This window comes from Amaranthus tricolor, chromosome 10 (genome assembly GCF_026212465.1).
Source record: "Amaranthus tricolor cultivar Red isolate AtriRed21 chromosome 10, ASM2621246v1, whole genome shotgun sequence".
In the NCBI taxonomy this organism is placed as follows: Eukaryota; Viridiplantae; Streptophyta; class Magnoliopsida; order Caryophyllales; family Amaranthaceae; genus Amaranthus; species Amaranthus tricolor.
In genome coordinates, this window is record NC_080056.1 from 16,917,792 (window position 1) to 16,942,579 (window position 24,788).

The window sequence follows — 24,788 nt, forward strand, 5'->3', positions numbered from 1 at the left end:
GTACCCCAGAGTATTTCAATAGTACCCCCCAAGTATATGCTAATTACAACCGTGACACTATTAATGATTTTTCCGTTAAATGTCCGTTAAATTTTAAATTTAACCTAACCATGGTTAGTTTCTTCTTCTTCTCTTTTCCCTTTCCTCTTCCTGCTCTCCTTTCATGGCTGCTTCATCTCAAGCCCGACAATGATCCTGCATTTAGTTGATTTTCACAATTTGGTTAGTGGGTGAAGTACTACTGGTCCTACTGTATTCCAATTTGTTTGTTTTTGAAGTGATAACAAAGATAACAACTCAAATTGTGCTGATTTTCCATTCAGGGTATTCCTTTATATGCAAGCAATTCTCTGGTTTGGATTTTACTGAACTTTGAGCAAAATTACTTAAACATTACCTTTAAAAAGAGGGAAAAGTATATCTGAGGTTGAGGGTGTTTGTATTCTATTTGGTTGATGAAAACCCAAATTCACGGTTTTGCAAATTTAAAGAACAACAGAAGGCAATAAAATTAGTTAAACTTGATAGAAGAAATTCTTCAAATTAAAAAAACCAAAATAAATTGAACAAGAAATTCTTCAAATTAAAAAACCCAAATAAATTGAAGAACAAATTCTTCAAACCTGACAAACGATAAATGCATCACGGTTCTTCAAAATTAAACAACAACAAAAGGTAATAAAATTAGTCAAACTTGATAGAAGAATTTCTTCAAATTAGAAAAACCTAAAGCCATTACACAAGGGTGTATATTATACAAGTTCCTAACACAATTTACAATCTAAATAAGCCATCATCGAGTCGATTTCTGCTCACAAGATCTTCGGTTACATTGTGAGTGGGTCAGTGGTTTTTGTGGGTCCTACCTTTGGAACATCATTGTGTTTCTCCTTCTCCTGGTTCAGCCTTTTTTAAGCTTTTATTTCTGTCTAAATTCAATTCATGCCATCAACAATGTTTTCTCCGGCGATGGAAATTCCATCAATTCGCTCTTTTCTGCATATTCGGGTTGATCATTGTTAGACTTGAGATGAAGCAGCCATTGAAGGAGAGCACGAAGAGAAAAGGGAAAAGGGAAGAAGAAGAAACTAACCATGGTTAGGTTAAATTCAAATTTTAACGGACATTTAACGGAAAAATCATTAATAGTGTCACGGTTGTAATTAGCATATACTTTGGGGGTACCATTGAAATACACTGGGGTACCATTGTTATTTTGCTATAGTGCATGGGTACCATTGATAATATCCCATAAATTTATGGTGCCCAAGAAAGTTAAGAATTAATTCGCGGGATGCCCCAAATGATTGTGCCAAACTTTTGGAGAGAGAACTGCAAATGTTGAGGAAGAAGTAGGAGAGGAGATGGAAGAGACGGAGTAGAGTGGACCCTCACTATTGCACCTCATCAAACTAGCTCCCGTTCAAAGATCCTTCATAGAAAACCAAAAAGGATCAAATTCTATAAAAACCCAATTATCTTTGGTGAATTGTCTAACAAAAATAAGATTTTTAATTATTTGGGGAGCATAAAGAATTTTCTTATGAATAAAGGGAGGTAAGGGTTTAGGGAGAAAGGAATCAACAACACCTGTAAATGGTATATGTTTTCCATTGCCATCCATAATACTGGAATTGAAATTGTGCCAATTAAATAAAGAGGGATTTATACCTGAGTTGTTCATCAAATGGGGCATAGTACCAGTATCCAAGTACCAATTAGGATCCGGGGATTGAACTTGAGGCTGTCCCGAGGGTCGTGGTCCAAGTATACCCTGCTGAGATGGGTTAGAAATAAAATGGCCCTGCGGAGATGAATTATATGAACCTTGAGATGGATGAGGACAAGGCGGAATTGATGGTTGTTGGGTCCAATTATTTAATGGTGCACCTGGCCGAGCCTAAAAAGACTTGAAGTCGATCAACCAAGAAGGGGGACCATTATTTCTAGAGACCCATCCATAATTGCGTGAACCAGAAGAAGGAAAATGATGTCCTCTACCACGACCATTGCCACCACGGCTACGGCATCATCCACGAGAAAAAGCATAACCAGATTGCCTACTCCCATTTGGTTGATAATTGGGGTAGACTTGAATTAATTTTATCTTCCAGAGTGGGTTGACTTTTGGTTACTAGAACGGAATTTCCTACGAAATTATTTCATTAGCTTCTCAACTGACTCGATCTAACTCAAGCATAGAAGATGCTTTATCAAAGGATGGAATTGGATCAGTTTGTTGAATAAGAGCAGCCACAACCTTATAATCTTTATGATTTAGACGACCCACAAGTTGTAAAACTAACCTCCCATTAGAAATTGGGTGACCAAGAACAGATAATTGCATCGAGATGGATTGAATAACTGGATAATATTCAGAAAATGAGGAAAACTGAGCTAGCTCAATGGACCCAAACTAATTTTCAAGATGAACAATTCGAGTTTGAAAAATGAAACGCAGACGTATCCAAGCAGCCATGGCAGTAGCTTTCTCATCAAGAATTTTCAACAATAAAGGAGTAGAGATGGTGCTATAAATCCATTGGAAAACGATCGCATCTAATTGTTCCCAAACATCATCAAGAATATTTGGTTTCGGAAACGATGAATCAATATGATCCAAAACACGGTGAACCTTAGCGGTGTTGCGGAAGAGTGTTGCCCAAGGAGAGTACTCTACTTTGTCAATGTCAAGAACAAGAGGGATAAGATTTTTGACATTAGTTACAGTTAAAGCTGGATGTATAGAGGAAGAATAAGAAGACTGGGAGGTAAAAGTACCATGAGTATTGAAAGATGTAGGGGAATCTGTCATGCTTAATGTGAGGATGATATACGGTTTAATTAAACAATAGGGATATAATACTAGAATGAGAAGTTGTGAAGGGTTAGGAAAAAAAATAGGGATAGTGGCTATTGTGAGCATGGGAATGGTAAGATTAGAAGAGTATTAATGATAGGAATATGAAATGGTGATGATAAAGGTTTAGAGGAAGGAAATTGATGATTTCTGTGAGGAAAAAAATGGTAGGCGACACTAAGAAAATGGTGGTATAAGACACAACACTTAGGGTTTAGTAATAAGATAGGTTTAGAAATAGAGTACTAGGGCCTGATACCATATAAGATTATAGTATTCTCCCTTGAGACTCTTATTAATCATAATAGTAGTATGTATAGAGAACCTTATTAGGGTTTCTTATTTTTCAACGAGAGATTTATGGTAACAAAATATTTACACTATCAACTTATTTGGAACACACAATATTTACATATATTTTCCTAATACTATCTATTAAAAAGATTGGAAATTTCCATATGGCACTCCTTCGGGAGCTCTACCATTTGGAATGTTGAGATTTGCTAAATTTTAAATATTTGACAAGTTATATTTACACAATAAAATGCAATAAAAATGTTGGAAGAGTAATTGAAAGGAGAATTAGACGAGAGACGATTAATAGAGGGAATTAATTCAGCTTCATGCCAGAAAGATCAACCACCAAGGCTATACATCTTTTGAGGAGACTAATGAAAAAGTATACAAAGCATAAGAAGGATTTACATATGGTGTTCATTGACCTTGAGAAAGCATACGATAGCATACTCCGAAGTGTCATTTAGGATAGCCTCAAGGATAGAAGTATTTCACAAAGGTACATTGAGGCAATAGAAACATGTATGACAGAGTATTGACTAACATTCATACACCGTTGGATATAACAAAGTCTTTCCCGATTAAAGTGAGACTGCATCAGGGATTAACACTAAGTCCTTTCATTTTTATGGTCATTATGGAGGAGATCTCTAAATTTATTTGAGAGACCGTACCATGTGGCATGCTTTTCGCTGACGATATCATTTTGGTCGCGGAAAACTAAGGAGGAGGCTAATAGTAAATTGGAAGTACGGATGGCAACGGGTTGAATCTAGACTGGATCCAAATGCATCCGGATCCAGATCCGTTTTCAAGAGCAGGAGCCAGATTCGGACACTGATCCGCGAGTCTATTTTTGCAAGACCCATATTCAGATCCGTGGATATTACGGATCCAGTACTGGATCCGGGTCCAAAACGGGTCTGATTTATTTTTCTATTTTTTTTCGTATTTTTTGATCGTGTAGAGATTGCCATAAAGCCATATTCATTTACTAATGATAATACTATATATTATTTCACAATCAATCACCCAAAAAACTATTATACAACTTAAAATTGTCTTGAAAACATTATAATTTCACTAGATATATTGATTGTGTGATTGCACTGTCGTTTGGAAATTAGGGATTAGCACTTTAGGAATCAGTGATATACTATTATAAAATATGATGTATCACATTAAAAATTATAATACAAACTACAGTAGTAGTGTAGTACAGTGATTCAGCGATAGAGTAATAATCACATGGGTTTTTAAATAGCCCAAAGCCCCAAATCAATTTAGCCCAGTAGCAGTAAGTATATTTAATATATATAAAATTAGAAATGGGTACTCCATATCCACAGGACCATGCCCGGGCATTTTTCTGAGCACTACTAGATAAAAGACTTGTTGCAACGGTTAAGGACCGTTGCTGTAGGCCTAAAAAGCGTTGCTAAAACCTTTTTGCGACGGTTAAGGACCGTCGCATTTACTGCCGTAGCCAAAAGTCTTTTGCAACGATTTCTTGCATCTATTGCAACGGTAGCAGTTGACTGTTGCCAAAGATACAATATTTTGGCAACAGTTTCTCTTGGTCGCACAATACCGTTACAAAAAGTCTTTAATGAAAAAGCTAAGCAAATGATAATTTTAATAATTGATAGCATAAGATGTAATTAGAAATTTGATTACAAATATTATAGTTAAGAAATTTACACGATTAACTTGTTATATCAAAAACTAAGGATCAATTCTTCCATAACCTAGTGCAACCAAATATTCACCTATACATCATCATTTTCATCATCATTTTCCAACTAGTGCAACCAAAACCAAGTATCGAACAAATTAAACAAGTTCACAAAATGTTTCCAAAAGCCACACAAAATTCTAAATATGTTCTTTTACGGCTCAATTTCATCATCATTCATCCAAAGCATAGATGTCGGAAACTCTTCACTTCCATCTTCTAATTCTTGAACCTCAAGCTCCGGCACCCATCGAAGGTCTTTCTCCTCTCGCAGGTATTTCAAATCCCGACGAGCAAATTTATGGTCTTTTGATTTTCCAGGAATGCCGAACAATGTCCCAATGATAACCAAGATATTAGACCTGAAATAGATAACCAATGATAACCAAGATAGTAGAAAAGAAACAATGCTTGAGGGAGATCACATTGGGATGATCAAGTAAACGCATCAATTGTAACTCTCGATATATTTTATATACTCTAATAGAAATTTCCATCTTTAACATACTCTATCTAAGAACACACCATATTTATTCAAGGAAATATCATTACACAAGAACAAAGACAACTCAAACGATGAAAACAAACTTGATAAATTAGTAAAGAATCTGAGAATAATGACCTAAAGAAGCAAACAACATTATATCAGGATGTAACAACTAATAAATAAATCAACTCATTAATAACAGTAGCAATAAGCAACTGTAGGTTTTTTCATTGCATTCCGAAGATCCAAAGGTATTGAAGACTAGTAGACAGGCTATTTCGAAAAGGGCAGAACAAAACGAAAAAGCACTCAGGCCACAGCCTTCTTCATACAACAGTAACCTCCAATAAAATTATACAGCACCAATAACCCCTGATTTAAATACCTCCAATAAAATTATATGGCAAAAATAATCCCGGTTTTAATAACTGCAAAGGAGAATTTCACAAGCAGTATACAGAAATGTTACTCATACAACTCAACTCACATTATTCAAAGACTTCATTCAACATGCACAATATTTGGATTCCACCACACAAATTAGCTACACTAATTAAGTTATAATTTAAAAGATATCAAAGCAAGATGAAAAGAGCAAGAAACATACTGCAGAGAATCTGTGGCAACCTCTGTTATAAACTTTTGAGTAGCAACAGCAACAAGTCTAATCCTGGAAAAAGGTCAGAACTCAGCAATTCATACAGAAACAACAAGGGAAAAAATTTGATTTACTTGTAGTCGTTCAATCAATATAACTGCTATAACTGGGCAGTTTACCCTTCAAATCTTAACAAAACTCATGGAGATGGGGTTTTTATGCTATATATACAGCACCACTGAGGGTGCACTGTTGGTTGTGCATTAAGCTAAATATTGACTGACGCCAAGCCCTATGAAATTCTAAACAAAACTATAATTGAACAGAATTTCAAGATTGCTATGATATAAGTCAATCCAACATGTCCATTTAAAGCGTCAATTTGACATTATCAATACACTATCCTATTTCCTATGCCAATTCGCATCAACAAATAAGTTTACCTCTTCTAAAGCGTGAAAAGTGATCTTCATGAATTATTTCTAGCTTAACAATATGCCTTTCAAAATAAGCATAAACCAAACCAAACAGATTTACTTTCAAACGTCAACCTTTTACTAACCTTAATAGTGAAGCGCACACTGTTCATACATTAAAAAAGTTTAAAACAATACTCATCTCATCTCAAAGTGACAACTAATTTAGCATTTTGTAAGAAAACAACATGAAAAAGAATACCTACAATCGAACATCGGGACATTGAAAACCGCTTTTAGCGAGATAATGCTCCACCAATTCGTCAGGAACCTAAAAATAAAATTGCAACAATCTCATGAAAAAATTGAGCGAAAATAATTGAAAAGCAAAGAATTGACGAACAAAAAAGGATACTAAGTAGAACAAAGCAATTACGATGGGAGTAAAGTCCATCAAGGAAGCAAGAAAGTCGGAAAGGGCAGCATCATCGTCGTGTCTGCCATCGCTGGTCTGCGGAGCTTAGCCTTGATTCATCTTCTCTCGCGCCTTTTACCGAAGGCTTTTCAATTGCGGAGGAAGATGAAAATTTGAGAAAAATATCAGATGCAGGGATTACAACTATACAAGCGAGAGAAACGGGATTGAGTACAAAATACAACTCCCTCGCATTCTTGGGTCTGTTGGAGTTTTCACCTTAGAACTCGAATATAGAACACTTGGTCTTGGACGAGACAGCCTAGGTTGCACTAAGTACCAAATAAACAACATGAGTATTTAACAACATATTTCCACAAAGGATAATAACCGAAATCACCCTCTTCATTTGTAGCATCACCACATACATTGCACGAATCATAGCCACTAGCCCCACTACTAGACATGATTGAACTCTTCAAATTCAAACAACCACAATTAAAGATTTAAAAATCAAGATTAACAAATAACACGTTAACAATTTAACATTAACAAATAACATTAACAAACACATTAAAAAAATAAATTCAACCGTTTTTGAATTGAAATCAAATATTGAATACAGACCTAAATTCCATATTTCATAATATTGAATACACAGATTTCATAATCAGCAAGTACAACCTCTTAGATCAAAATCATAATGTTGAATACAGTCTATAGTGAATTGAATTGAATACAACCTCCATCACAGCAAGTACAACCTAAATTCCAGATTTACAATCCGTTTCAAATTTGTTCAGTTTCATATTTCTTGAATTGAAATCCAATATATTGAATGCGTTTTCTTAATTTGTTTAGTTTCAAATTCAACCGTTTTGTTTGTTCATAATAAGACATGGATGTTGAATACATTCACAGTGCAGCAGCCAGCAAACCACAATCAAAAAGAACCCACAATCAAGATTTAAAAATAAATGTTAAAACAACAACTCAACAAGATTAAGAATTTAAGATTAACACTAAGATTAAAGATTAGAACAAGATTAATATTAGGATTTAGGATAAAGAGTGAAAATACCTGAAACAAAATCAAAAATTTCGATTTTTAAGGATTATTTGATTGGATTCGAACAACCCAGTGACCCACACCCCTCAGGGAAGCACCGAAGCAGCAGCCAGCAGCCGTCGAGTGTTTGTCTGTAATGGAGGAGCAGCCGTCGGTGGCGGTGGCGTGGTGGAGGAGCAGCCGTAGAATTTTTAGGGTTAGAGGAGTGAGATGAGAGCAAGAGAGGGAATTGAGATTTGAGAGGGAAATGGAATCGATTAGAGTGCGTGAGTAGTGAGTACTAGTAGTCTAGTACTGACTCTAATTTCAGCTTTTCACTTTTCAATTTTTTTTTTTTAATAAAAAAAGTCTTTTACAATGGGTATAAGATAACCGTTGCCTTTTCTAATCTTTTGCAACGGTTTACTTGAACCCGTTGCCTTTTCTTAACTATTGCAACGGTTTTATTGTACCCGTTGCTAAAGCTGTTGCTATAAAATAAACCGTTGCCAAAGGGTGTTGCCTATGCTCTTTTATCTAGTAGTGGAGCTTCGAATTCGAACCCGTGAAATTTAAACGAATCTGGATCTGACCCGGATCCGACAGGACCAATTTTATGGGACCCAGATCCATGAAAATGGATACGGATCTACGAATCCGAGTCGGGTCCAATACCCATTGCCATCCCTAATTGAAAGATTGGAGGGCAGTCTTAGAGGATAGAGGGTTGCACATAAGCCGTACGAAGACAGAAAATTTTCGATGCGACTTCAGTGGGAATCGGTAGGTGAGCCAGAGGTGACCATAGGGGTATAAATTGTTGCATATATGTCAAAGTTCAAATATTTGGAATCAGTAATTCAGATTAATAGGGAGATTGATGGAGATGTTACTCATCGTATACAAGCAGTTTGGTTTAAGTGGCGAGCAGCAATCGGTGTGCTTTGTGATATAAAGTTTCAAAAGGTAAATTCTACCGCGTTGTAATTAGGCCGACTTTGTTGTATACGACAGAATGCTGGCCCGTAAAGAAGGTTTTCGAACAGAGGATGGAATTTACAGAAATATGAACGTTGAGATAGATGTGTGGTCACAAAATGATGGATGGGATTGGAAACCAAGAGTTTAGGGAAAATTATGGGTTGTACCGCTCTCTGCAAAGATGCATGAGAACGGTTGAGATGGTTTGGGCATGTGCAGTGAAAGTCTTAAGACATCCCAATGACCCAATGAGGTCGTAGGCATCATAGTGGAAGGTAAGAGAACTAGAGGAAGCCCAAGGAGAACGTGAGAAAAAAAAATTAAAAGTGACTTGCATGAACTACACTTCTCTAAGGACATGACCAAAGATAGGGTTAGTTGGTGGTGCCGTATTCACATCATAGATTAATTAATGACTATGTCCAATGTACCCGTCGTTGTTATAGTTCCTTGCCTTTTCCATATTGCTCTTTTACTCGTTTTTATCTTACTACCTTTTTTACTTTTAACTTTTACCTTTATTTTTATTTATTTTTATGTATTTTATTTTAATTTTTTAATTATTGTAAAGGATATATGAGTGTTTTAAGTTGCAGGCTTTAAGGTAGTTGGAAGCTTCACTCTTATTGCAAATATTTCTTGAGCCGAGGGACTCTTCGACCACACTCTCTTTTCTGGGTATGAGTTGTTGACTTTTTTCCATCCGCAGATCCTGATCATAGTTTTTCTATGAATGGGAAACATTGGGTATGATGATGATGATTATATTTACACAATAATGTTAACTTATACCAATTAAAGTAAAATATAAAAGAAAAGCAAAATATTTAATTAACTACGCTTAATTTTAATGGAGCAAATTACATAACAAAAAGATATAAACACATGTATTTATATACGAAAAGATAATTAAATAATTTTATTGTAATGAATATATTTATCCAATTTAGTTTCCTATTTACTGTAATTTTTTTTTAAGAAAATCAAAACTGATTTTATCTCATATAAATCGGTATTGTTTATACAAATGTGAATTTTTAATATCTTTACTTTTAAAATTTATCACAATAACATTGTTATCATTATCTATTATTGCATTTTATTCATATATATTTACACAATTACACATTCGTGCATCGCACGGGCTTATAAACTAGTTAATTAATTAATAAACTAGTGGTTAAAGCAAAACAATCTATTGATATATTTTGGTTTTCTTTTGTTTAGAACTAGATAATGCTTGTGTGATACACGACTCATTAAATTTTCTAACATATTTGTTTAAACAAAAAAAATTTAAAACTTACGGCATTATGTTTTGATTATCTCAAAATATCTTATACTCATTTAATAAATAACATTATAAAGATTTTATAAATAAATGAAAAAAAAATACATTAAATGACGTGACATAAAGAAAAAAATCAATCAATATGCATAATATTATAGACATAGTTAAAAAGTAGAAGAGTCAAATTTATAAATATTAGTCATGATAACATGCCATCATCATTTAGTTTTAAAGGGAAATTTTTTATTGAGAAAATGACACGTAAGCTATTTTACTAAGTGATGACATCATAAGTGTTTTGTTTAAGTAATAATTATTAGATAATCCCCATGTGATGCATTGTTTTTCGTTATTTTATTGTTTTTCATTATTTTAAAAAAACAAAGAAAATAAATTGTAAATCATTGGTTATTGACTTTCGATGAACTATTAATACCATATATCGACTAATATTTAATTCATTTTTGATTTTAAAAATAATTTTTTTAAGTTATGTACAATGTTAAATAATGTTATTTTAATATTATTTAATATTTTTTGTTTACAAAATGAAAAATAGCAAATTATTATTACAGAGAACAAATTTTTTGTTTTCCAAAATGAAATCCAACAAATTATTATTGTGTATTGAACAATGAAAATTCACATACATCTCACTCAAACAATTTAATGAAAGCTAATATAATATGATAAGTCACATGTTTCCCACACACTTAGTAAATAATGACACCACCTTTGATAAAATGGAGGAAAAACATTTCTTGAGAAGTTGACTACTCATTATTTTTTTTAATTTACTAATGTCATCCGTAGTTTACTTTAGTATAATGGATAGATAGATATATATAGATGTATTTATTTTTTGGGAGTGTACGTGTTGATGAACAAATGGGTGAGAATAAAGAAAGACCCACAGATAAAGATGTATCTATTTTTTCTAAGAAATGAAGAAATTCTTTGGAAAGACTTTGTCTTAATTGAGTTTTCAATTTCTCAAATAAATTAGAGTGGCGAGAGAGGAATGAAATAATGAATACCCATGTGTCCCATTTTATTTGTATTAGAGAGAAAGAGGATAATTTTTAAGAAAGTGATAAGAAATATAGAAAGAAAATGAATAGTATTAATGAAAATAAAAGAGAGTTGAAATGTACGGATAAGATTAAAAGAAAGTAGTGAGTCATTGTCAAAAAATAAAATTGATCCAAAATTATGTAGAACAAACCATAATAAAAAATACTGCAAATTCAATGGAATAAGGAATAAACTAGAAGGGTTTAGATTGTAGACTTAGATAATTGTGAATATTGTCATCATCGATATTAAAGTACAAAAACCTTTATGGTTATGTTATATCAATGGTCACTACAAGTGAAATAACTCTAAATCGATACATAAAAAAATAAAAGAAAAATGATATATATATATATATATATATATATATATATATATATATATATATATATATATATATATATATATATATATATATTATGAACCATTGACTAGATTGTATAGATAGAATAAAAAAATAAATTAAATAGTTGGAAAACAATTAAAGAAATAATTTAGACATGATAAAAAATAAAAATAGCGTTAAGACTTTTAGATATAAAGAGTATCTTAATAATGTCACAAATCAAAATTTAACATTCTCTCTATCTCTATAAGATTAATTCAAAGAAAGATGGAGTATTTTTAAAGAATAATATGAAAAATTGCAAAACTGTGATATCAAATGAATAAGAACGAGAATGAATCGTGTATTTTATAATAAAGAATTTTTAAGTGTATGCTTCAAATTAAATAGTGGTGGGGCTCATTTTCAAATAAAGAAATAATGTAAAATAATGTGAATAACACAAAGTAAAAATTGATACAAATTCAGTGGGACTATATAAGTATATAGATAATATGAAATAAATGGAAAAGTGTTTTAAAAGGTAATCTTTTGTGCTTTGAGTTTACTAGCAAGACCGACACAAATATGAAGAAGTTTAATTGTTAGAAAAATAAGATAAATATTTTAAATTTATTGCATGATTTTAAAAGATAATTAAATGCATAATGGGAATTAAATAATTAATGTAGACTATTTCCAAAAAAAATACCAAATTAATTGTTATGGACAAAATTGAAAAATACAACAGTAACAAATTAAATAGAATGAACGTAAGAGTATATATATAGGTTCAAATGAGAAGGGCACTTAAAATAAAAGGATAAGAAGAATTTGTTTGATCAATATATGTAAAGAAAAGAGTACTATATTAAAAATTAAAAACACTCTTCAAATTTATGATATGATATATTTTTGTGTACATAGTGACTTTTATAATTAAGTGTTTTGGCTTGATCGTGACCTTAAAGTTTTTTATCTTATTGAAATCGAGGATCTGGAATCCTTCTGATCCTTCTTAATGTTCTTATTGTAAACATTCTTCTTATTCGATCCCATATATATATATATATATATATATATATATATATATATATATATATATATATATATATATATATATATATATATATATATATATATATATATATATATATATATATATATATATAGGGCTGTAAAAACGGGTTAAAAGGTCGGAAACAGGTCGGTCAAAAACAGGTTCGGTAAAAAACGGTCGATCAAAAGCAGGTCGTATAAGTCTTTCGGTACCGGTCGGTATCGGTCGGTTTATTCGGTATCCGGTCGAATCCGGTTTTTTTCTGGTTGCGAGTGTCGATCGGTATGGGTCCGGTATTTATCGGTCCGGTCATTACCGGAAACAGGTCACATTCGGTCGGTCAAAAACGGTTTTTTGCAGGTCGTAATCGGTATAGAGATCATAACCGGGTGGTCAAAATCGGTAATCGGTCGGTCACAATCGGTATGCGGGTCAGAAACGGTCGGTCACAATCGGTCGGTTTTGGTCGGTATCGGTTCAGTTCAATTTAGTTGAACCGGGATTTAGTTCTGTTCAGTTCAGTTTTGGTTGGTATCGGTTCGGTTCAATTCAGTTAAACCGATATTCCGGTTAATTCGGTTGATATCGGTTCAGTTCAATTCATTTAAACCATGATTTAATTCAGTTCAATTATGTTCCAATTATTCTGTTCCAATTTGGTAAAAAATCGCATCGTGTTGCCTCATAATGTCATTGATCATGCGTTTATCCATGATGGGAATGATATATAGAAGTTGGAACCTCACATCAAGTTTTATAGATGTCGTTAGGTTATGAGTTTTATGACATCAAATTCAACTAATCAACTCCGTCTAAGTTAATTAATAGATCATAACATGTTAATTGATCGACTTCATCTAATATCAATTAGACAATTACAATTTACAACAATAATATGTTATTAATGCCACAATGTAAGTTTGTTAGATTGTCTTAATAATATATCTTCATCACTGATTGAATTGACCTTCGTTTGTCCATGGGGTGTGTTATTTTCAACTAATGTGATCGGTCATAATTAGAGGTGTTCATTCGGTTGATCGGGTCGGTTTCGGACGGGTGTTATTCGGTTCGGTTGTATTTCGGATCGGTTATTTTTCGGCTATCATTGACTTATAGAGTTATAGTTATAGACTTATAGACTATCATTGACATTTGACTGTTAACTCAATGTTATTACTTATTACTATTAGTTATTAGTTATTATTGATCTTGAATACTCTAAACTCTAAAGTAATTTATAGGCTATTATTAATAATCGATCGTAATTCAAAGTTCACTTATCATAATTCGATCTATTATAGATTATAGTAAATGAAACTAGTGTAGTACTCCACCTTTTTTTTTACTTTGAATTAAATAGCCTAAATTATGTAATTTGACCAAATTCAATAATAAAAATATTTAATATTTGATATAAAATATTTATATTACTCAAATAAATTATTTTAGATATAATCATATAATTGTCCAATTTGATGATAAAATGTTATTGGTTATATTGATAGCACACGGATAACGGGTTTAAGCCGTTGGATTTATAATGGTAATATCATATCAGTGGTCAAGATTGTGCCACGTCGCCGGATGAAAAAGGGATTTGATGTATTTTCGTCATCCTGAAAGTGAATCTGATACAATACCTTATTTCCCAATTCCCGCTCGACTAAACCCTAACCCAACTCTCTCTTCTTCATCCTCTCACTGAAACCGGCGGCCCTCTTTCAATCCCATCCCTTCTCCTCCAATCCGGCTGGTAGAGTTTTAGGTATTTCTACTCCTCAAGTTTAGTTCATTGATTTTTGTTTAATATCTATCAAATCTGTTCATCTTTGTTTTTTGTGTTTAAAATCTTTGTTCGATTTGATTTTGTGTTCTTCCATTTTCGATTTGATTTGATTTAGTCTTCTTCCATTTTTTTTTGTTCGATTTGATTTTGTATTTAATTTTCTGGGTTTAATGTGTTCGTTTAGGGTTAGATTTAGGGTTTTTTGTATTTAATCTTTGTTTTTTGTGTTTAGTCTTTGTTTTTCGTGTTTAATCTTTGTTCGATTTAGTCTTCTTCCAAAAAATTCGGTCTGGCGGTTCATGTTCTTGCTTAAATTAAATTATGTGGAAAACAACAATCTAACTATAAGAGGAATTACATTATGTGGAAAAGAAATTGAATCAGAGAATGAAAAAGATTATGGAAACTAGGGTTAAATATCTTCTGTTTCCTTTTCCTTTCTTCTCTATTTTCCATTTTTCATGTTCTTGCTCTCGAAAATGGAGTATATCGTAGCTGCTCTCGACCAGTTGCTCCCATGAGTTCTATGTCCACGTTTTCCGGCGAGAAATGCCTTCTGAATTTCATGTACTTTAGGTTTTGTATCTCCATCAATAGATTTTACTCTGTTTAATCTTTTTCTCAATTTTCTTCGAGTTGTTGATAAAATTGAAGATGCGTTGGAAACACTTGCAATATTTTGTAAAGTTTAACTGAATTACTACTATTAGTTACTTTCTTATTCCTGTTGTCATATGTGTTTTTGGAAAACAGAAGGATTTAGATATTATAAATCTTTGCTTCATTTTTTTGGTAGAAATCAGGTGATAAGAGTTAAAATTTGCTGTAATCACGCGAAATTGGCTATTTGGGTTTGAACCCGAGGAAAATGCGAAGGAGATATTAAGTGTTATTGAGGAAAATAACACTGATCATGATGATAATGCTTCAGGTAAGTGTAGTGCTCTATGAAGATTTTTTTCTTGTAATTGGGTTTTTTACCAAATTATCATATCTGAGCGCCCAATTTATATTTTATAATTAATTTATATTTATTTTATTTTATTTATTATAACTTTCTGTCGTTTTTCCATCTCATGCTCTTAATCATAATACTCAGTATCTGAAAGTTGTTACTTTTATATGATCTTAAGGTACACTAAGTTTGGTGGAGCAGTTCCTTACAGATTATTGAAAGGCGGTGTCGCATTGAGGACTAGGAGCAGGAGATCTAAGGTGGTGATGGAAGAGGAGGAAGAAGATGAAAGTGATGAAATGAGTTATACTTCTGAGAAAATTAAAGAAAAGTGATGAAATGAGTTATACTTTTGCAATTTCTTATGCATAACTAAAATTTGGAAAAGACTTTTTGTGTAGTTAGGATTATTGATGTTTATATTATTGGTAGGGAAAAAAATGTAATGGATCTATTTTAAATTTCGTCTAAACTATTAAATGAAATGAAAGTGGTTTATCAATTTCATAGGTTAATATTTTGTATTGGTTTATATTGTTATATGTTGATTTTAATACAGTATTAATTAGTCAGCAAATTAACCTGAACTTGGTAATTATATTGGTTGCAAAGTATGAACTATGTTTATGCAATTTTGCAATTTCTGAGTTTTGTAAAATTTATACTTAATTTTTTAGAAAAGAAAAAGGCTTTACTAAATTACTGAGTTAATATATATTAACTTATAATTTATATATTTATTTTATAAAAATTTATATTTAATTTAATTTTTATCATATAGAAATAATATAATTAAGTTTAATTTAATTATTTTATATAAAATTTTATTATATTTTGACAACTTAGAAAAATTATGTAGATAAGTTCGGTCCAAAACAGGTTCGGTACAAAACAGGTTCCAGGTTCGGTATAATACAGGTTCGGTACAATATAGATTCGGTCAAAAACGGTCGGTTAAAAACGGGTATTAAGCGGGTCGAAAACAGGTTTCGGTCTGAAAACAGGTTCGGTATCGGTCGGTCACGGTATGATAAAAACAGGTCGAAAACGGTTTTCGGTTTAAAACAGGTTCGGTACCGGTCGGTTTCGGTATGTGTAAAACAGGTCGGAAACGGTTTCGGTCACCATTCGGGTTCGGTAGCGGTCGGTATCTGGTCACTTGTATTCGGTCAAAAACGGGTTCGGTATCGGTCGGTAACAAGTCGGTAAAACAGGTTTCTGACCACATTTACAGCCCTATATATATATATATATATATATAAATCATTTTTCAATATTTATTATTAGTATATTTATATATATGATATATGATTGTAAAAAGCGCCTGTAGAGGGAATTCAAGGTGATCAAAAACTAGCGCAACGCAGCCACTGAAACCCTTGAACCCGACCTGAATTCCGGCTAACAGGCTGATGATCAAGTCTAGTTTTCAATAAAAATGATATCGAAACATCTTTAATTCATGCAAATGGAATTTCATTCCCAAACTTCAAACCAAAATAAGCTACGAACATTCCTAAGTAAAAGTAGAATACGTTGTCTGCAGAGCATGTTTCATTCTCAACAATGGTCGTTGATAAACTATCCAGTCTTTCCATTAAAGAAAATTAATCTAGTCGACAACATAAGAAGAAACTATAGAAACAGTAAAGAAAATATACAGTGGTATTGTGTCTCTAGAAAGCACATCAGAAAATAATATGGCACAAGTACTGAACGGACAAAGTTAGAGATGTTCATTCGGGTGATCGGGTCGGTTTCGGACGGGTGTCATTCAGTTCTGTTGTATTTTGTATTGGTTATTTTTCGGATCCGTGTTGCGGCGTGTCGCACTCGGGTCAGGTCAGCTAGTCATGGTTTGACCAAATACAGATCGGATTCGGGTATTCTTCAAGTAGAATTCAACTACGAATTACTAGTTCATATCGATCAAGTCAATATCAGATTAAGTTGTTAGTCATTTTTTAAATGATGATAAGATTCTCTTTACTTAAAGCAATATAGTTAAAATGCAAATCAATTAGTAATTATTAGTTTGTTAATTTTACTTGTTTGACTGTATACTAAAATTAAATAACTAACTATTTTCATCTAATTTGATTAAAAGTAGTTAATAAACATTGACTATTAATAATTAACTCTAAATATATGAAACCATGTATTTATAAAATTTAATCTATTAAAATATCTATCATTTTATTAGATTAACTAATAAGATGATTGAATATGAGTCGATCATACTTCTATGTTAAAAATTGGTTCAGGTTTATAGTAGTTCGATTAAAAATTCGTTCGAGTTAAGTTGGTTTTAGCCGGATTGTGTTTGATTCCAAGCATGATTCGATTCGGATATGACTCAGATCGGCCACTAATAGGTTTGCGTAATCTCAGTTAACGGTTATATGTTGGTTACAAAAATTGATCGTAGATCGGGTTCAGTTTTCCATATTTCGGATGTCAACCGGTTAGGGGTACAACTTCGGTTCGATTAATCGGAAAAAGGAACACATTTTCGAGCCAGTTTACTTTCGGTTTCGGTTTAGGTTCTCATGTCGGGTCACATTTGAACAGCTCTAGAGAAAGCAATACACATTTTGTTGCCACTTGCCAGTTATAAGAGATGCTACCAAATCAAGGGATTCGGATACCAAACATACCCTTAGTTTTAAAGGGCTTAAAACAATTTACTCTCCGGTAACACTTGATTTAACACATCATCAGCCACTTCATAAATAAAAAGTGTAAAGATTTGATAAGCCAAGATAGGTGAAAAAAATGCATTGATGGTTCCGAGAATTCAAGGATTGGGCATACAGAACAATTTTTACAAAGATATCAGAGAAGAGTTTTCAGCATCACACATGTTTCTATTTAAGTAACTAATATCACCATTCACCGGGAAGCCCCATTATAAGAAAATTGCAGCAGATCCATAAAACCAAGGAAACAATATAACAAAGAGAATGTGTTACCAATTCAGCCTAGATAGCAAACAACATATGCAAATTCACATAAATAAAAGGGAAATTGCATAGGATACCCTATATTTTCGGCCTATGTTGTTACAAAAATGATAATTCTACAAAAAAGGTGAAGAAAATCCGTAACACTCTCAACAAAACAAGGACAACATCATGAAATATACAAAACCCCACGCCTATAAAAAGCAAGGTATGCTGAGGTGAAGACAAACCATAGAAAGGAAACCCACCAAGCCAGGAAGAGGGCTACCTCTTTTACAAAAACCGAGCAGGGAAGCACACTACAAATAGCTTGAAAGTTATCAAATAAGCCAACATCAACCTGAGACAGTCCCAATGAAAGCAGCATCAAAGCTGCCGGTGCGAAAAATTGTATAACAGCAAGGCACAAATAATGATTGTGCAGAAAAACCTTAGCCCTACTGTAATCCATTTCAGGGATCACACTGGCGTGTAATCTTTGATACCACGACAACACGGCCTCGTTCAAGTAAATTTGTAGGTTCCAGCGCAATGCGAGAACTTGCAACAACCCGGATAGCAACAAGCACAACAACTTAAATTTAACAAAATTAGCTTCAATCATACCCACATTACCTACCAATCTATCTCTACTTCCATCATCAAATCTAGAAGATTGTGATCCTCTAACAACACCTATGTTTTTCTTGATCAAAATTTGGGCAAATGGGTTGATCCAAAGCAAAGTGGTAAACCCTAACAACAAGTAATTTGCACAGAAGACAATGTGGGCAAACAATCCACATGAAACTATAGATAAGTTACATCTAATTTGATCTGTTCCAAGCCAAAAAGCTCGAGCATTCTTACCAGCTGCCATGTACAAAAACCCAGCACTGAAACCGGAAAATATAGCCACAAACAACTTTCCAAAACCATCAATAGAGCTAAATTCAATGTCAATAATCCAAGGATAAACCCCATTGCAGATCACAAGAGCAACAAAAAAACCCAAAACTCCAATTACTAATCCCAACTGTCTTTCAGACCTTTTAAATGCAGATCTTTCAATAGAAACACGAAGAAAAGAAACCAATACCCTAAATAGTCCTAAAATCCCAATCAAAATTGGAACTAAAGAGCCATTTTTTAAAACCCCATAATCGTTTTTATCATTACCCACATTCAAATTTATATACATTTGCAAAATGAAGCAACAACAACCAATAAAAAAGGTATTGAAAGAACTTCTATAACTATCGAAATAAAGTCGAGAACTTATTTGAGCATCACCTAATTTAAGTCGAAAGATCTGAGCTTTGCTTTCATCAAACTCAAATTTCTCCTGGGTTTTCTTCCTGTATTTTAATTCAGATGTTGTTCTTGAAGAAAGGGATTGAAAACCATTAAGCCCTTGATTGGACGGTTGATCAGAAGGTCTTTTAATGGCAACTTTTGGACCAGATTGAGGTTTGGATGGGTTAACATCATCTGGGTGAATGTAAGTGTTTAATCCATTAAGAATTAAGCAAGGAAGTGAGATGAAGTAGAGAAGGACAGAGAGTGAAAGGGAAAGGAAGATTTGAAAGATTAAATTTTTGTATGAGATGAGAAGTGAATACATTTCTTGAATCTTTGCCAACAATTTTTGTTGGATTTCGTGAATAGATTAGCTTCAAGTATAAACAAGCGGTATTGGAGATTGGAGATTGGAGATTGGAGATTGGAGATTGGAGATGTGGAGTGATAGTTGAATTCTTCAAAGTCAAGACTAGTTGGTTTTTGTGGCTTTGGTGGGGAAAGCAATAGTAATAAGGATGTTTGGTTTGTTTGGTCTTACAAAATTGCTCAACAAAGTGCGGTTCTTACTAAATGTTTCAAATTGTCAAAGGATTTTTTTGAAATTTTTAAAAAAAAATTATCTAAAATAATTTAATATTTTTTTGATTTTCTTAAAATGATATCAATTAATGATAATCATTAATAATTAGTACTTTGTAGGTGTTTATCAAGAATGAACAAAGGTTACTAGTAACTTATAATAACAAGTTATCTTAAAAAATATCTAAAATCATATTAATATAACTAAAAAATTAAAAAATAAATAAATAAAATCAAACCCTTCCCACACCCCTGCCACTATCACCAACAAAAGCAACCCAATAACCACCATCAAGCTACCTTTGAGAATTCTACCTCCAACCAAGATCACCATCATAATCTTCAAATTCATTTTCATCACCTTCGCCACTTTCAATTTCATTACCATCACCATCACCATCACCATCACCGTGGTCATCTTCAATTTTAATACCACAAACATCTTTAATTTCCCTTTACATGTGAACTTAACATGTGCAAAAATTTCAAATATTCATGGAATTTATAATATAACTGTAAAGCACATATGTTCACACAATTAGAAACGCAAAGATTTAACACTTTGGATTTTGATCTAATTTTCTTAAAAACCTTTTTGTGGACAACCTAGTACTGGAGTTGCTCTAGAGATTTAATGAATTTCTAGACTTTTTCTAGAAATAAATGGTTTTAACAATGTGGACAATCTAGTACCAGAGTTGCTCTAGAGATTTAATGAATTTCTAGACATTTTCTAGAAATGGACTGAACTCATCTTTTCTTCAGGAAATTAACAAGCAATACTTGACTTTAAACATCACAAAAGATATTACGTAAAACTACCAAAGTTCAATTACTCACTATATTAAATAGTTTAGAAATATGATCAAGGGAACCATGGAGAAATAATTTATCTTGAACAAATGCATCAATAGAGTGATGGAAGGAATATAAACACCATCATCCTCCCCTTCTTTGAAAAAATTTTATCCTCATACTTAGTATAAGATCATTCTCATGAAAGAATCAAGTCACTTACATTGCAGCTGTTAGAAAATACCATTGTCCCTTGTAAGCTCCGACTTATAAGCATTGTCACACTTATTGAAACACTTTGAATTAACGATCTAGCCTAGCACTCAACTTGGACTTTATATTCTTTACAAGCCCCTCCTTCCTCAAGTAAATTCATATACCAAGTTACCACCTTCTAAGCATACATCTTTCTTTTCTCGTGAAATTCTTTGATGAGAGTTTCTTACACACTTTTTCTTGAAACACGAAGTTGATAACCTCAAAAAACATAACCTAAGGTTATTGTGACACTTCTCAAAGATCACTCCAAATTCAACAACATCCATATAAAAATCCTTATGAAAAATGCAATTCTTTGAACTTATTTATATCATTTTATACTCCATACTGATGGTCGTAATTCCGTAATCATTTTGAAGATTTATGCAACTTTACTCGTTTTTGTTGTTCATGTTGATTTTGAGTGGTTTTGAATGTTTTAAGCATAATTCTTATGGTTTTAATGATGATGGAGTTCACTAAGGACATTTTAACTCGGTTGAAGATGTTCTACAAAGAAAATGAGCAAAAGAGTAAAAGAGTGTTATTAATGCAAAAGTTTTGAGGTGAAAGTTGATATATGTCTACTCTTTTGGCCATAACGTTTGATAGGAAGATTTCATTAATGTAAGGTTTGCAGCATTAGAAACTAAACTTCAAGAGGTTTCCAATGGTGTATTACATGTCCGATTCCAATAACCGATCAAGAAATGGCGATCGTTTGAAGTTCACTAAAATTGTCAGCGTAAAACGCCGACTCGGCTTCCTGGTCATGGAAGTGGCTACCGAGTCGGCTCTAGCTTCTTGATTTCCGTGCAACCTTTTCCAATTACTCTACTTTTGTATTATTTTATTTTATCTTTATATTAATTAACTTCTTAGGGTTTATTTAGTGGGTAAAAAGAGACAATTAGGAAAAGTCTCCTTTGAGTAGCATAAGGAGGGAGACTAAAACCCTCTTCTCCTTTTTCCTCTTCTTCTCCTCTCCTCTTTCAGCTCTTTTAGACTAATGTTACTAGTTTTTGCTCTTTAATTCTTCCTTTAGTTTTAGCTTTTTAATGATGTTTCCCATTAATCTTCCTTCAAGGATTGTAAGTTTCTTTTAGTCTTTTAATTTCCTTTGCATTTTAACTCCTTATATTAGTTTTAATCCTTCATTATTGAACCTTAATTATTGTCAATAATCTTCCGTTAATAAAAATTTGTTTTGTTCTTCATTTATTGTTCTTTGAATTAATTGTTGTGTTCTTTGGTATTTAATTATTGCTTCTCTTGAATTTGTCATTATTATCATATTCATCCATGTCTAGTATTATCCTAGTGTTTGTGTTCATCGCTTCCACCATGATTAGTGAGTAGATCCATTTTCTAGGGTTAAGGTTTGAACCTACGAGTGAGTATGATTTAATGATTAAAAGTGTCTATGAAATTGGATTAATGTGGTTAAATTGTTCTAATAACTCTAAATTAAATAAGCTTTATCGAACTAGTCAATAGAACTAACGTGTGAGATTGAGATCGACTTTTCTTTAGGGTAAAGTTAAATTCTTATTAATTCGTTCAATAAAACTAGTGTGTGAGAATCGAATTAGTGGGGTCTAAATCTAATAGTTAATCAACAGAGTGAGAGTTTGAGATCAACAAGATCATGTTTAACCACGTAATTAATCCGACATTTCATTGACACTAATGAGAATTTGATCATACAAGACTTTAGGGGATTCCCGACACCCTATATTTCTTCATCATGTAGCTTTAATTAAGATTTCTTATTGCATTAGTAGTTTTTTGGACAAAAATCAATCAACCTTTTTTTCTCTTCAAGCAATATAATTAGTAGAAATTAGCAAGTTCCTTGTCCTAACTTCCTTGTGTGCGACCCGCAACTACAAGTACACCGTGCGCTTGCGGTTAAATAAAATTTGCACATCAAGTTTTTGGTGTCGTTGCCGGGGAATTGACAGATAATTAATTTGTTAATTTTTATTGATATATTGCTTTCTTGTGGTGAATAAATAATTTGTTTTTTTTATTATGTTCTGCATCTTTATCCATGGCTATATTCTCTTTTCCGCAATATGAAGGTGAGAAATTCCACACATATTTCTCTGGATTTCAAGATTATGTGGAATACTTGGCCTCTTGTGGTCACGCTTTTTACTCTGAGGATTTAGGCCATGTGATATTAGAGGGGTTGAACCCCGAGTCTCAGAGTCTAGCGAACAATATGGGCAATGGTCAGATACTTAACATGGATGACAGTTATCGTTGGGACTTCTTTTGTAATATGTTTACTCGGTGTTTGCAGTTTGAAGTTGAACAACACCAAGAATCTCATACTAGACTAGAATCAACGATGATCAAGCTATTAGCAATAATGAATGAACATTTGGCTGAGCAATCATCTAGTCCTGCTCGTAATCAAGCAATTATCAATCAAATGGTAATAGACAATGAGAAAACCAGTGGTGCAACAATTGAGCATGATGATTCCCCTTCTTCAAAGGGTAATGTGGGTGAGTTACACTTTCTAGTGGAACAAGGTGATAACCTTTATAACTCTGACATGCCCATTAATTTATCTTGTGATAACTCATTTATTGTTCCTTCTATAATGGTGTATATGAATCTTTGGATATGACTTGTGCTAATGATTCTTATGTTGAAACCTTGCCAAAAGAATTTTTGGGTCTTTGTGCTCATGCCTTAGAGCAAGAGGTTGAAATCATGCATTTAAATGTCAGTAGCAATAAAGATCTTAATTCATCTAATAAGATTCATGTTAGTGAGGAGGTAGAGGAGTTGCTTGGTGAATATTTTGCATTTAATAACATGTTTATTGATGATAAGGAAGTAGGGTCTTTAGTGTCTGATGCTATTGAGTTTTATGATATTACTTCTTATGATTGTGTCTCCCTATCTCCCCTCATCCATTCACCACCCATTGTGCGTTAGTCCACCATTGACCATCCCAACGTTGTTAATGAGGAGTGTCATTACAAGTCTATTTGGGAACGTGAAATAGATGCACTTGAGATAATGTTAGAGGGTAACAGAGTCTGTGATGAAGAAAATTAACAGTGATTAACTCTTTTGATATTATGTTTCTTCATCTCGAGACTTCTTCATGTATCGAATTGTTTTTGGCTAAGGAAGAAAACTCCTTATGGTTGCATCACCACCTTTAATTTGTAAGAGTACTATAGAGTTTGTTAATATTAATTTTATTCCTGATAATTATGTTATTGACAAACTCTCCTATTATATTCTCTTTCACCATAATCCATTTGTTTTTGTAGTTATTTTTCTTTCAAACTACCTTTATTGTGTTTATTTGAATTTTTCAGAGGAGTTCGATAAGATGCTAACAGCTTTGTAGATATCCAATCTTGAGCACAACAGTCGAGCTACAAACATTAAAAAAGCGCTTTACGGGAGGCAACCCGTACTTATAGTTACATTTTAATTTTGTTTTATTTTATTTTTACATTAGACTTCCCCTATCTAGGTGCTTTTGTTTTCATGTCTTTGTTCCTTTGCTACAAAGTTAAGCATTGGGGACAATGCTTTTGATAAGCATG

General features: G+C 32.8%; 2 protein-coding genes and 2 long non-coding RNA genes across 4 annotated transcripts; 1 reads left to right on the forward strand and 3 right to left on the reverse strand.

The window, feature by feature from the left end:
* Positions 1-207: 207 nt before the first annotated feature.
* On the reverse strand, positions 208-3,141 carry LOC130825984 (uncharacterized). Its single transcript, XR_009046989.1, has 3 exons — positions 1,672-3,141; positions 1,094-1,432; positions 208-996 (listed from the first exon to the last, which is right to left on the reverse strand). It is a non-coding gene; the product is annotated as an uncharacterized LOC130825984 (long non-coding RNA).
* A 1,307-nt stretch (positions 3,142-4,448) lies between these two features.
* Positions 4,449-7,907, reverse strand: LOC130824910 (uncharacterized; the record flags this gene model as incomplete). Its single annotated transcript, XM_057689932.1, has 4 exons — positions 4,449-5,254; positions 5,987-6,049; positions 6,660-6,724; positions 7,890-7,907. Coding segments are annotated over 4 exons (354 nt in total), but the record flags the coding sequence as incomplete, so codon positions are not given.
* A 7,300-nt stretch (positions 7,908-15,207) lies between these two features.
* On the forward strand, positions 15,208-15,846 carry LOC130825835 (uncharacterized). The gene is made up of 2 exons (XR_009046968.1): positions 15,208-15,307; positions 15,510-15,846. It is a non-coding gene; the product is annotated as an uncharacterized LOC130825835 (long non-coding RNA).
* A 1,752-nt stretch (positions 15,847-17,598) lies between these two features.
* Positions 17,599-20,128, reverse strand: LOC130826164 (uncharacterized). Its single transcript, XM_057691726.1, has one exon. It carries the CDS (start codon positions 19,895-19,897, stop codon positions 18,464-18,466), a length of 1,434 nt encoding a protein of 477 aa, XP_057547709.1. The 5' UTR covers positions 19,898-20,128; the 3' UTR covers positions 17,599-18,463.
* Positions 20,129-24,788: the final 4,660 nt, after the last annotated feature.

Coding starts and splice junctions, on each gene's coding strand:
- LOC130826164 (XM_057691726.1), bottom strand. CDS start 19,897: ATGTATTCACTTCTCATCTCATACAAAAATTTAATCTTTCAAATCTTC.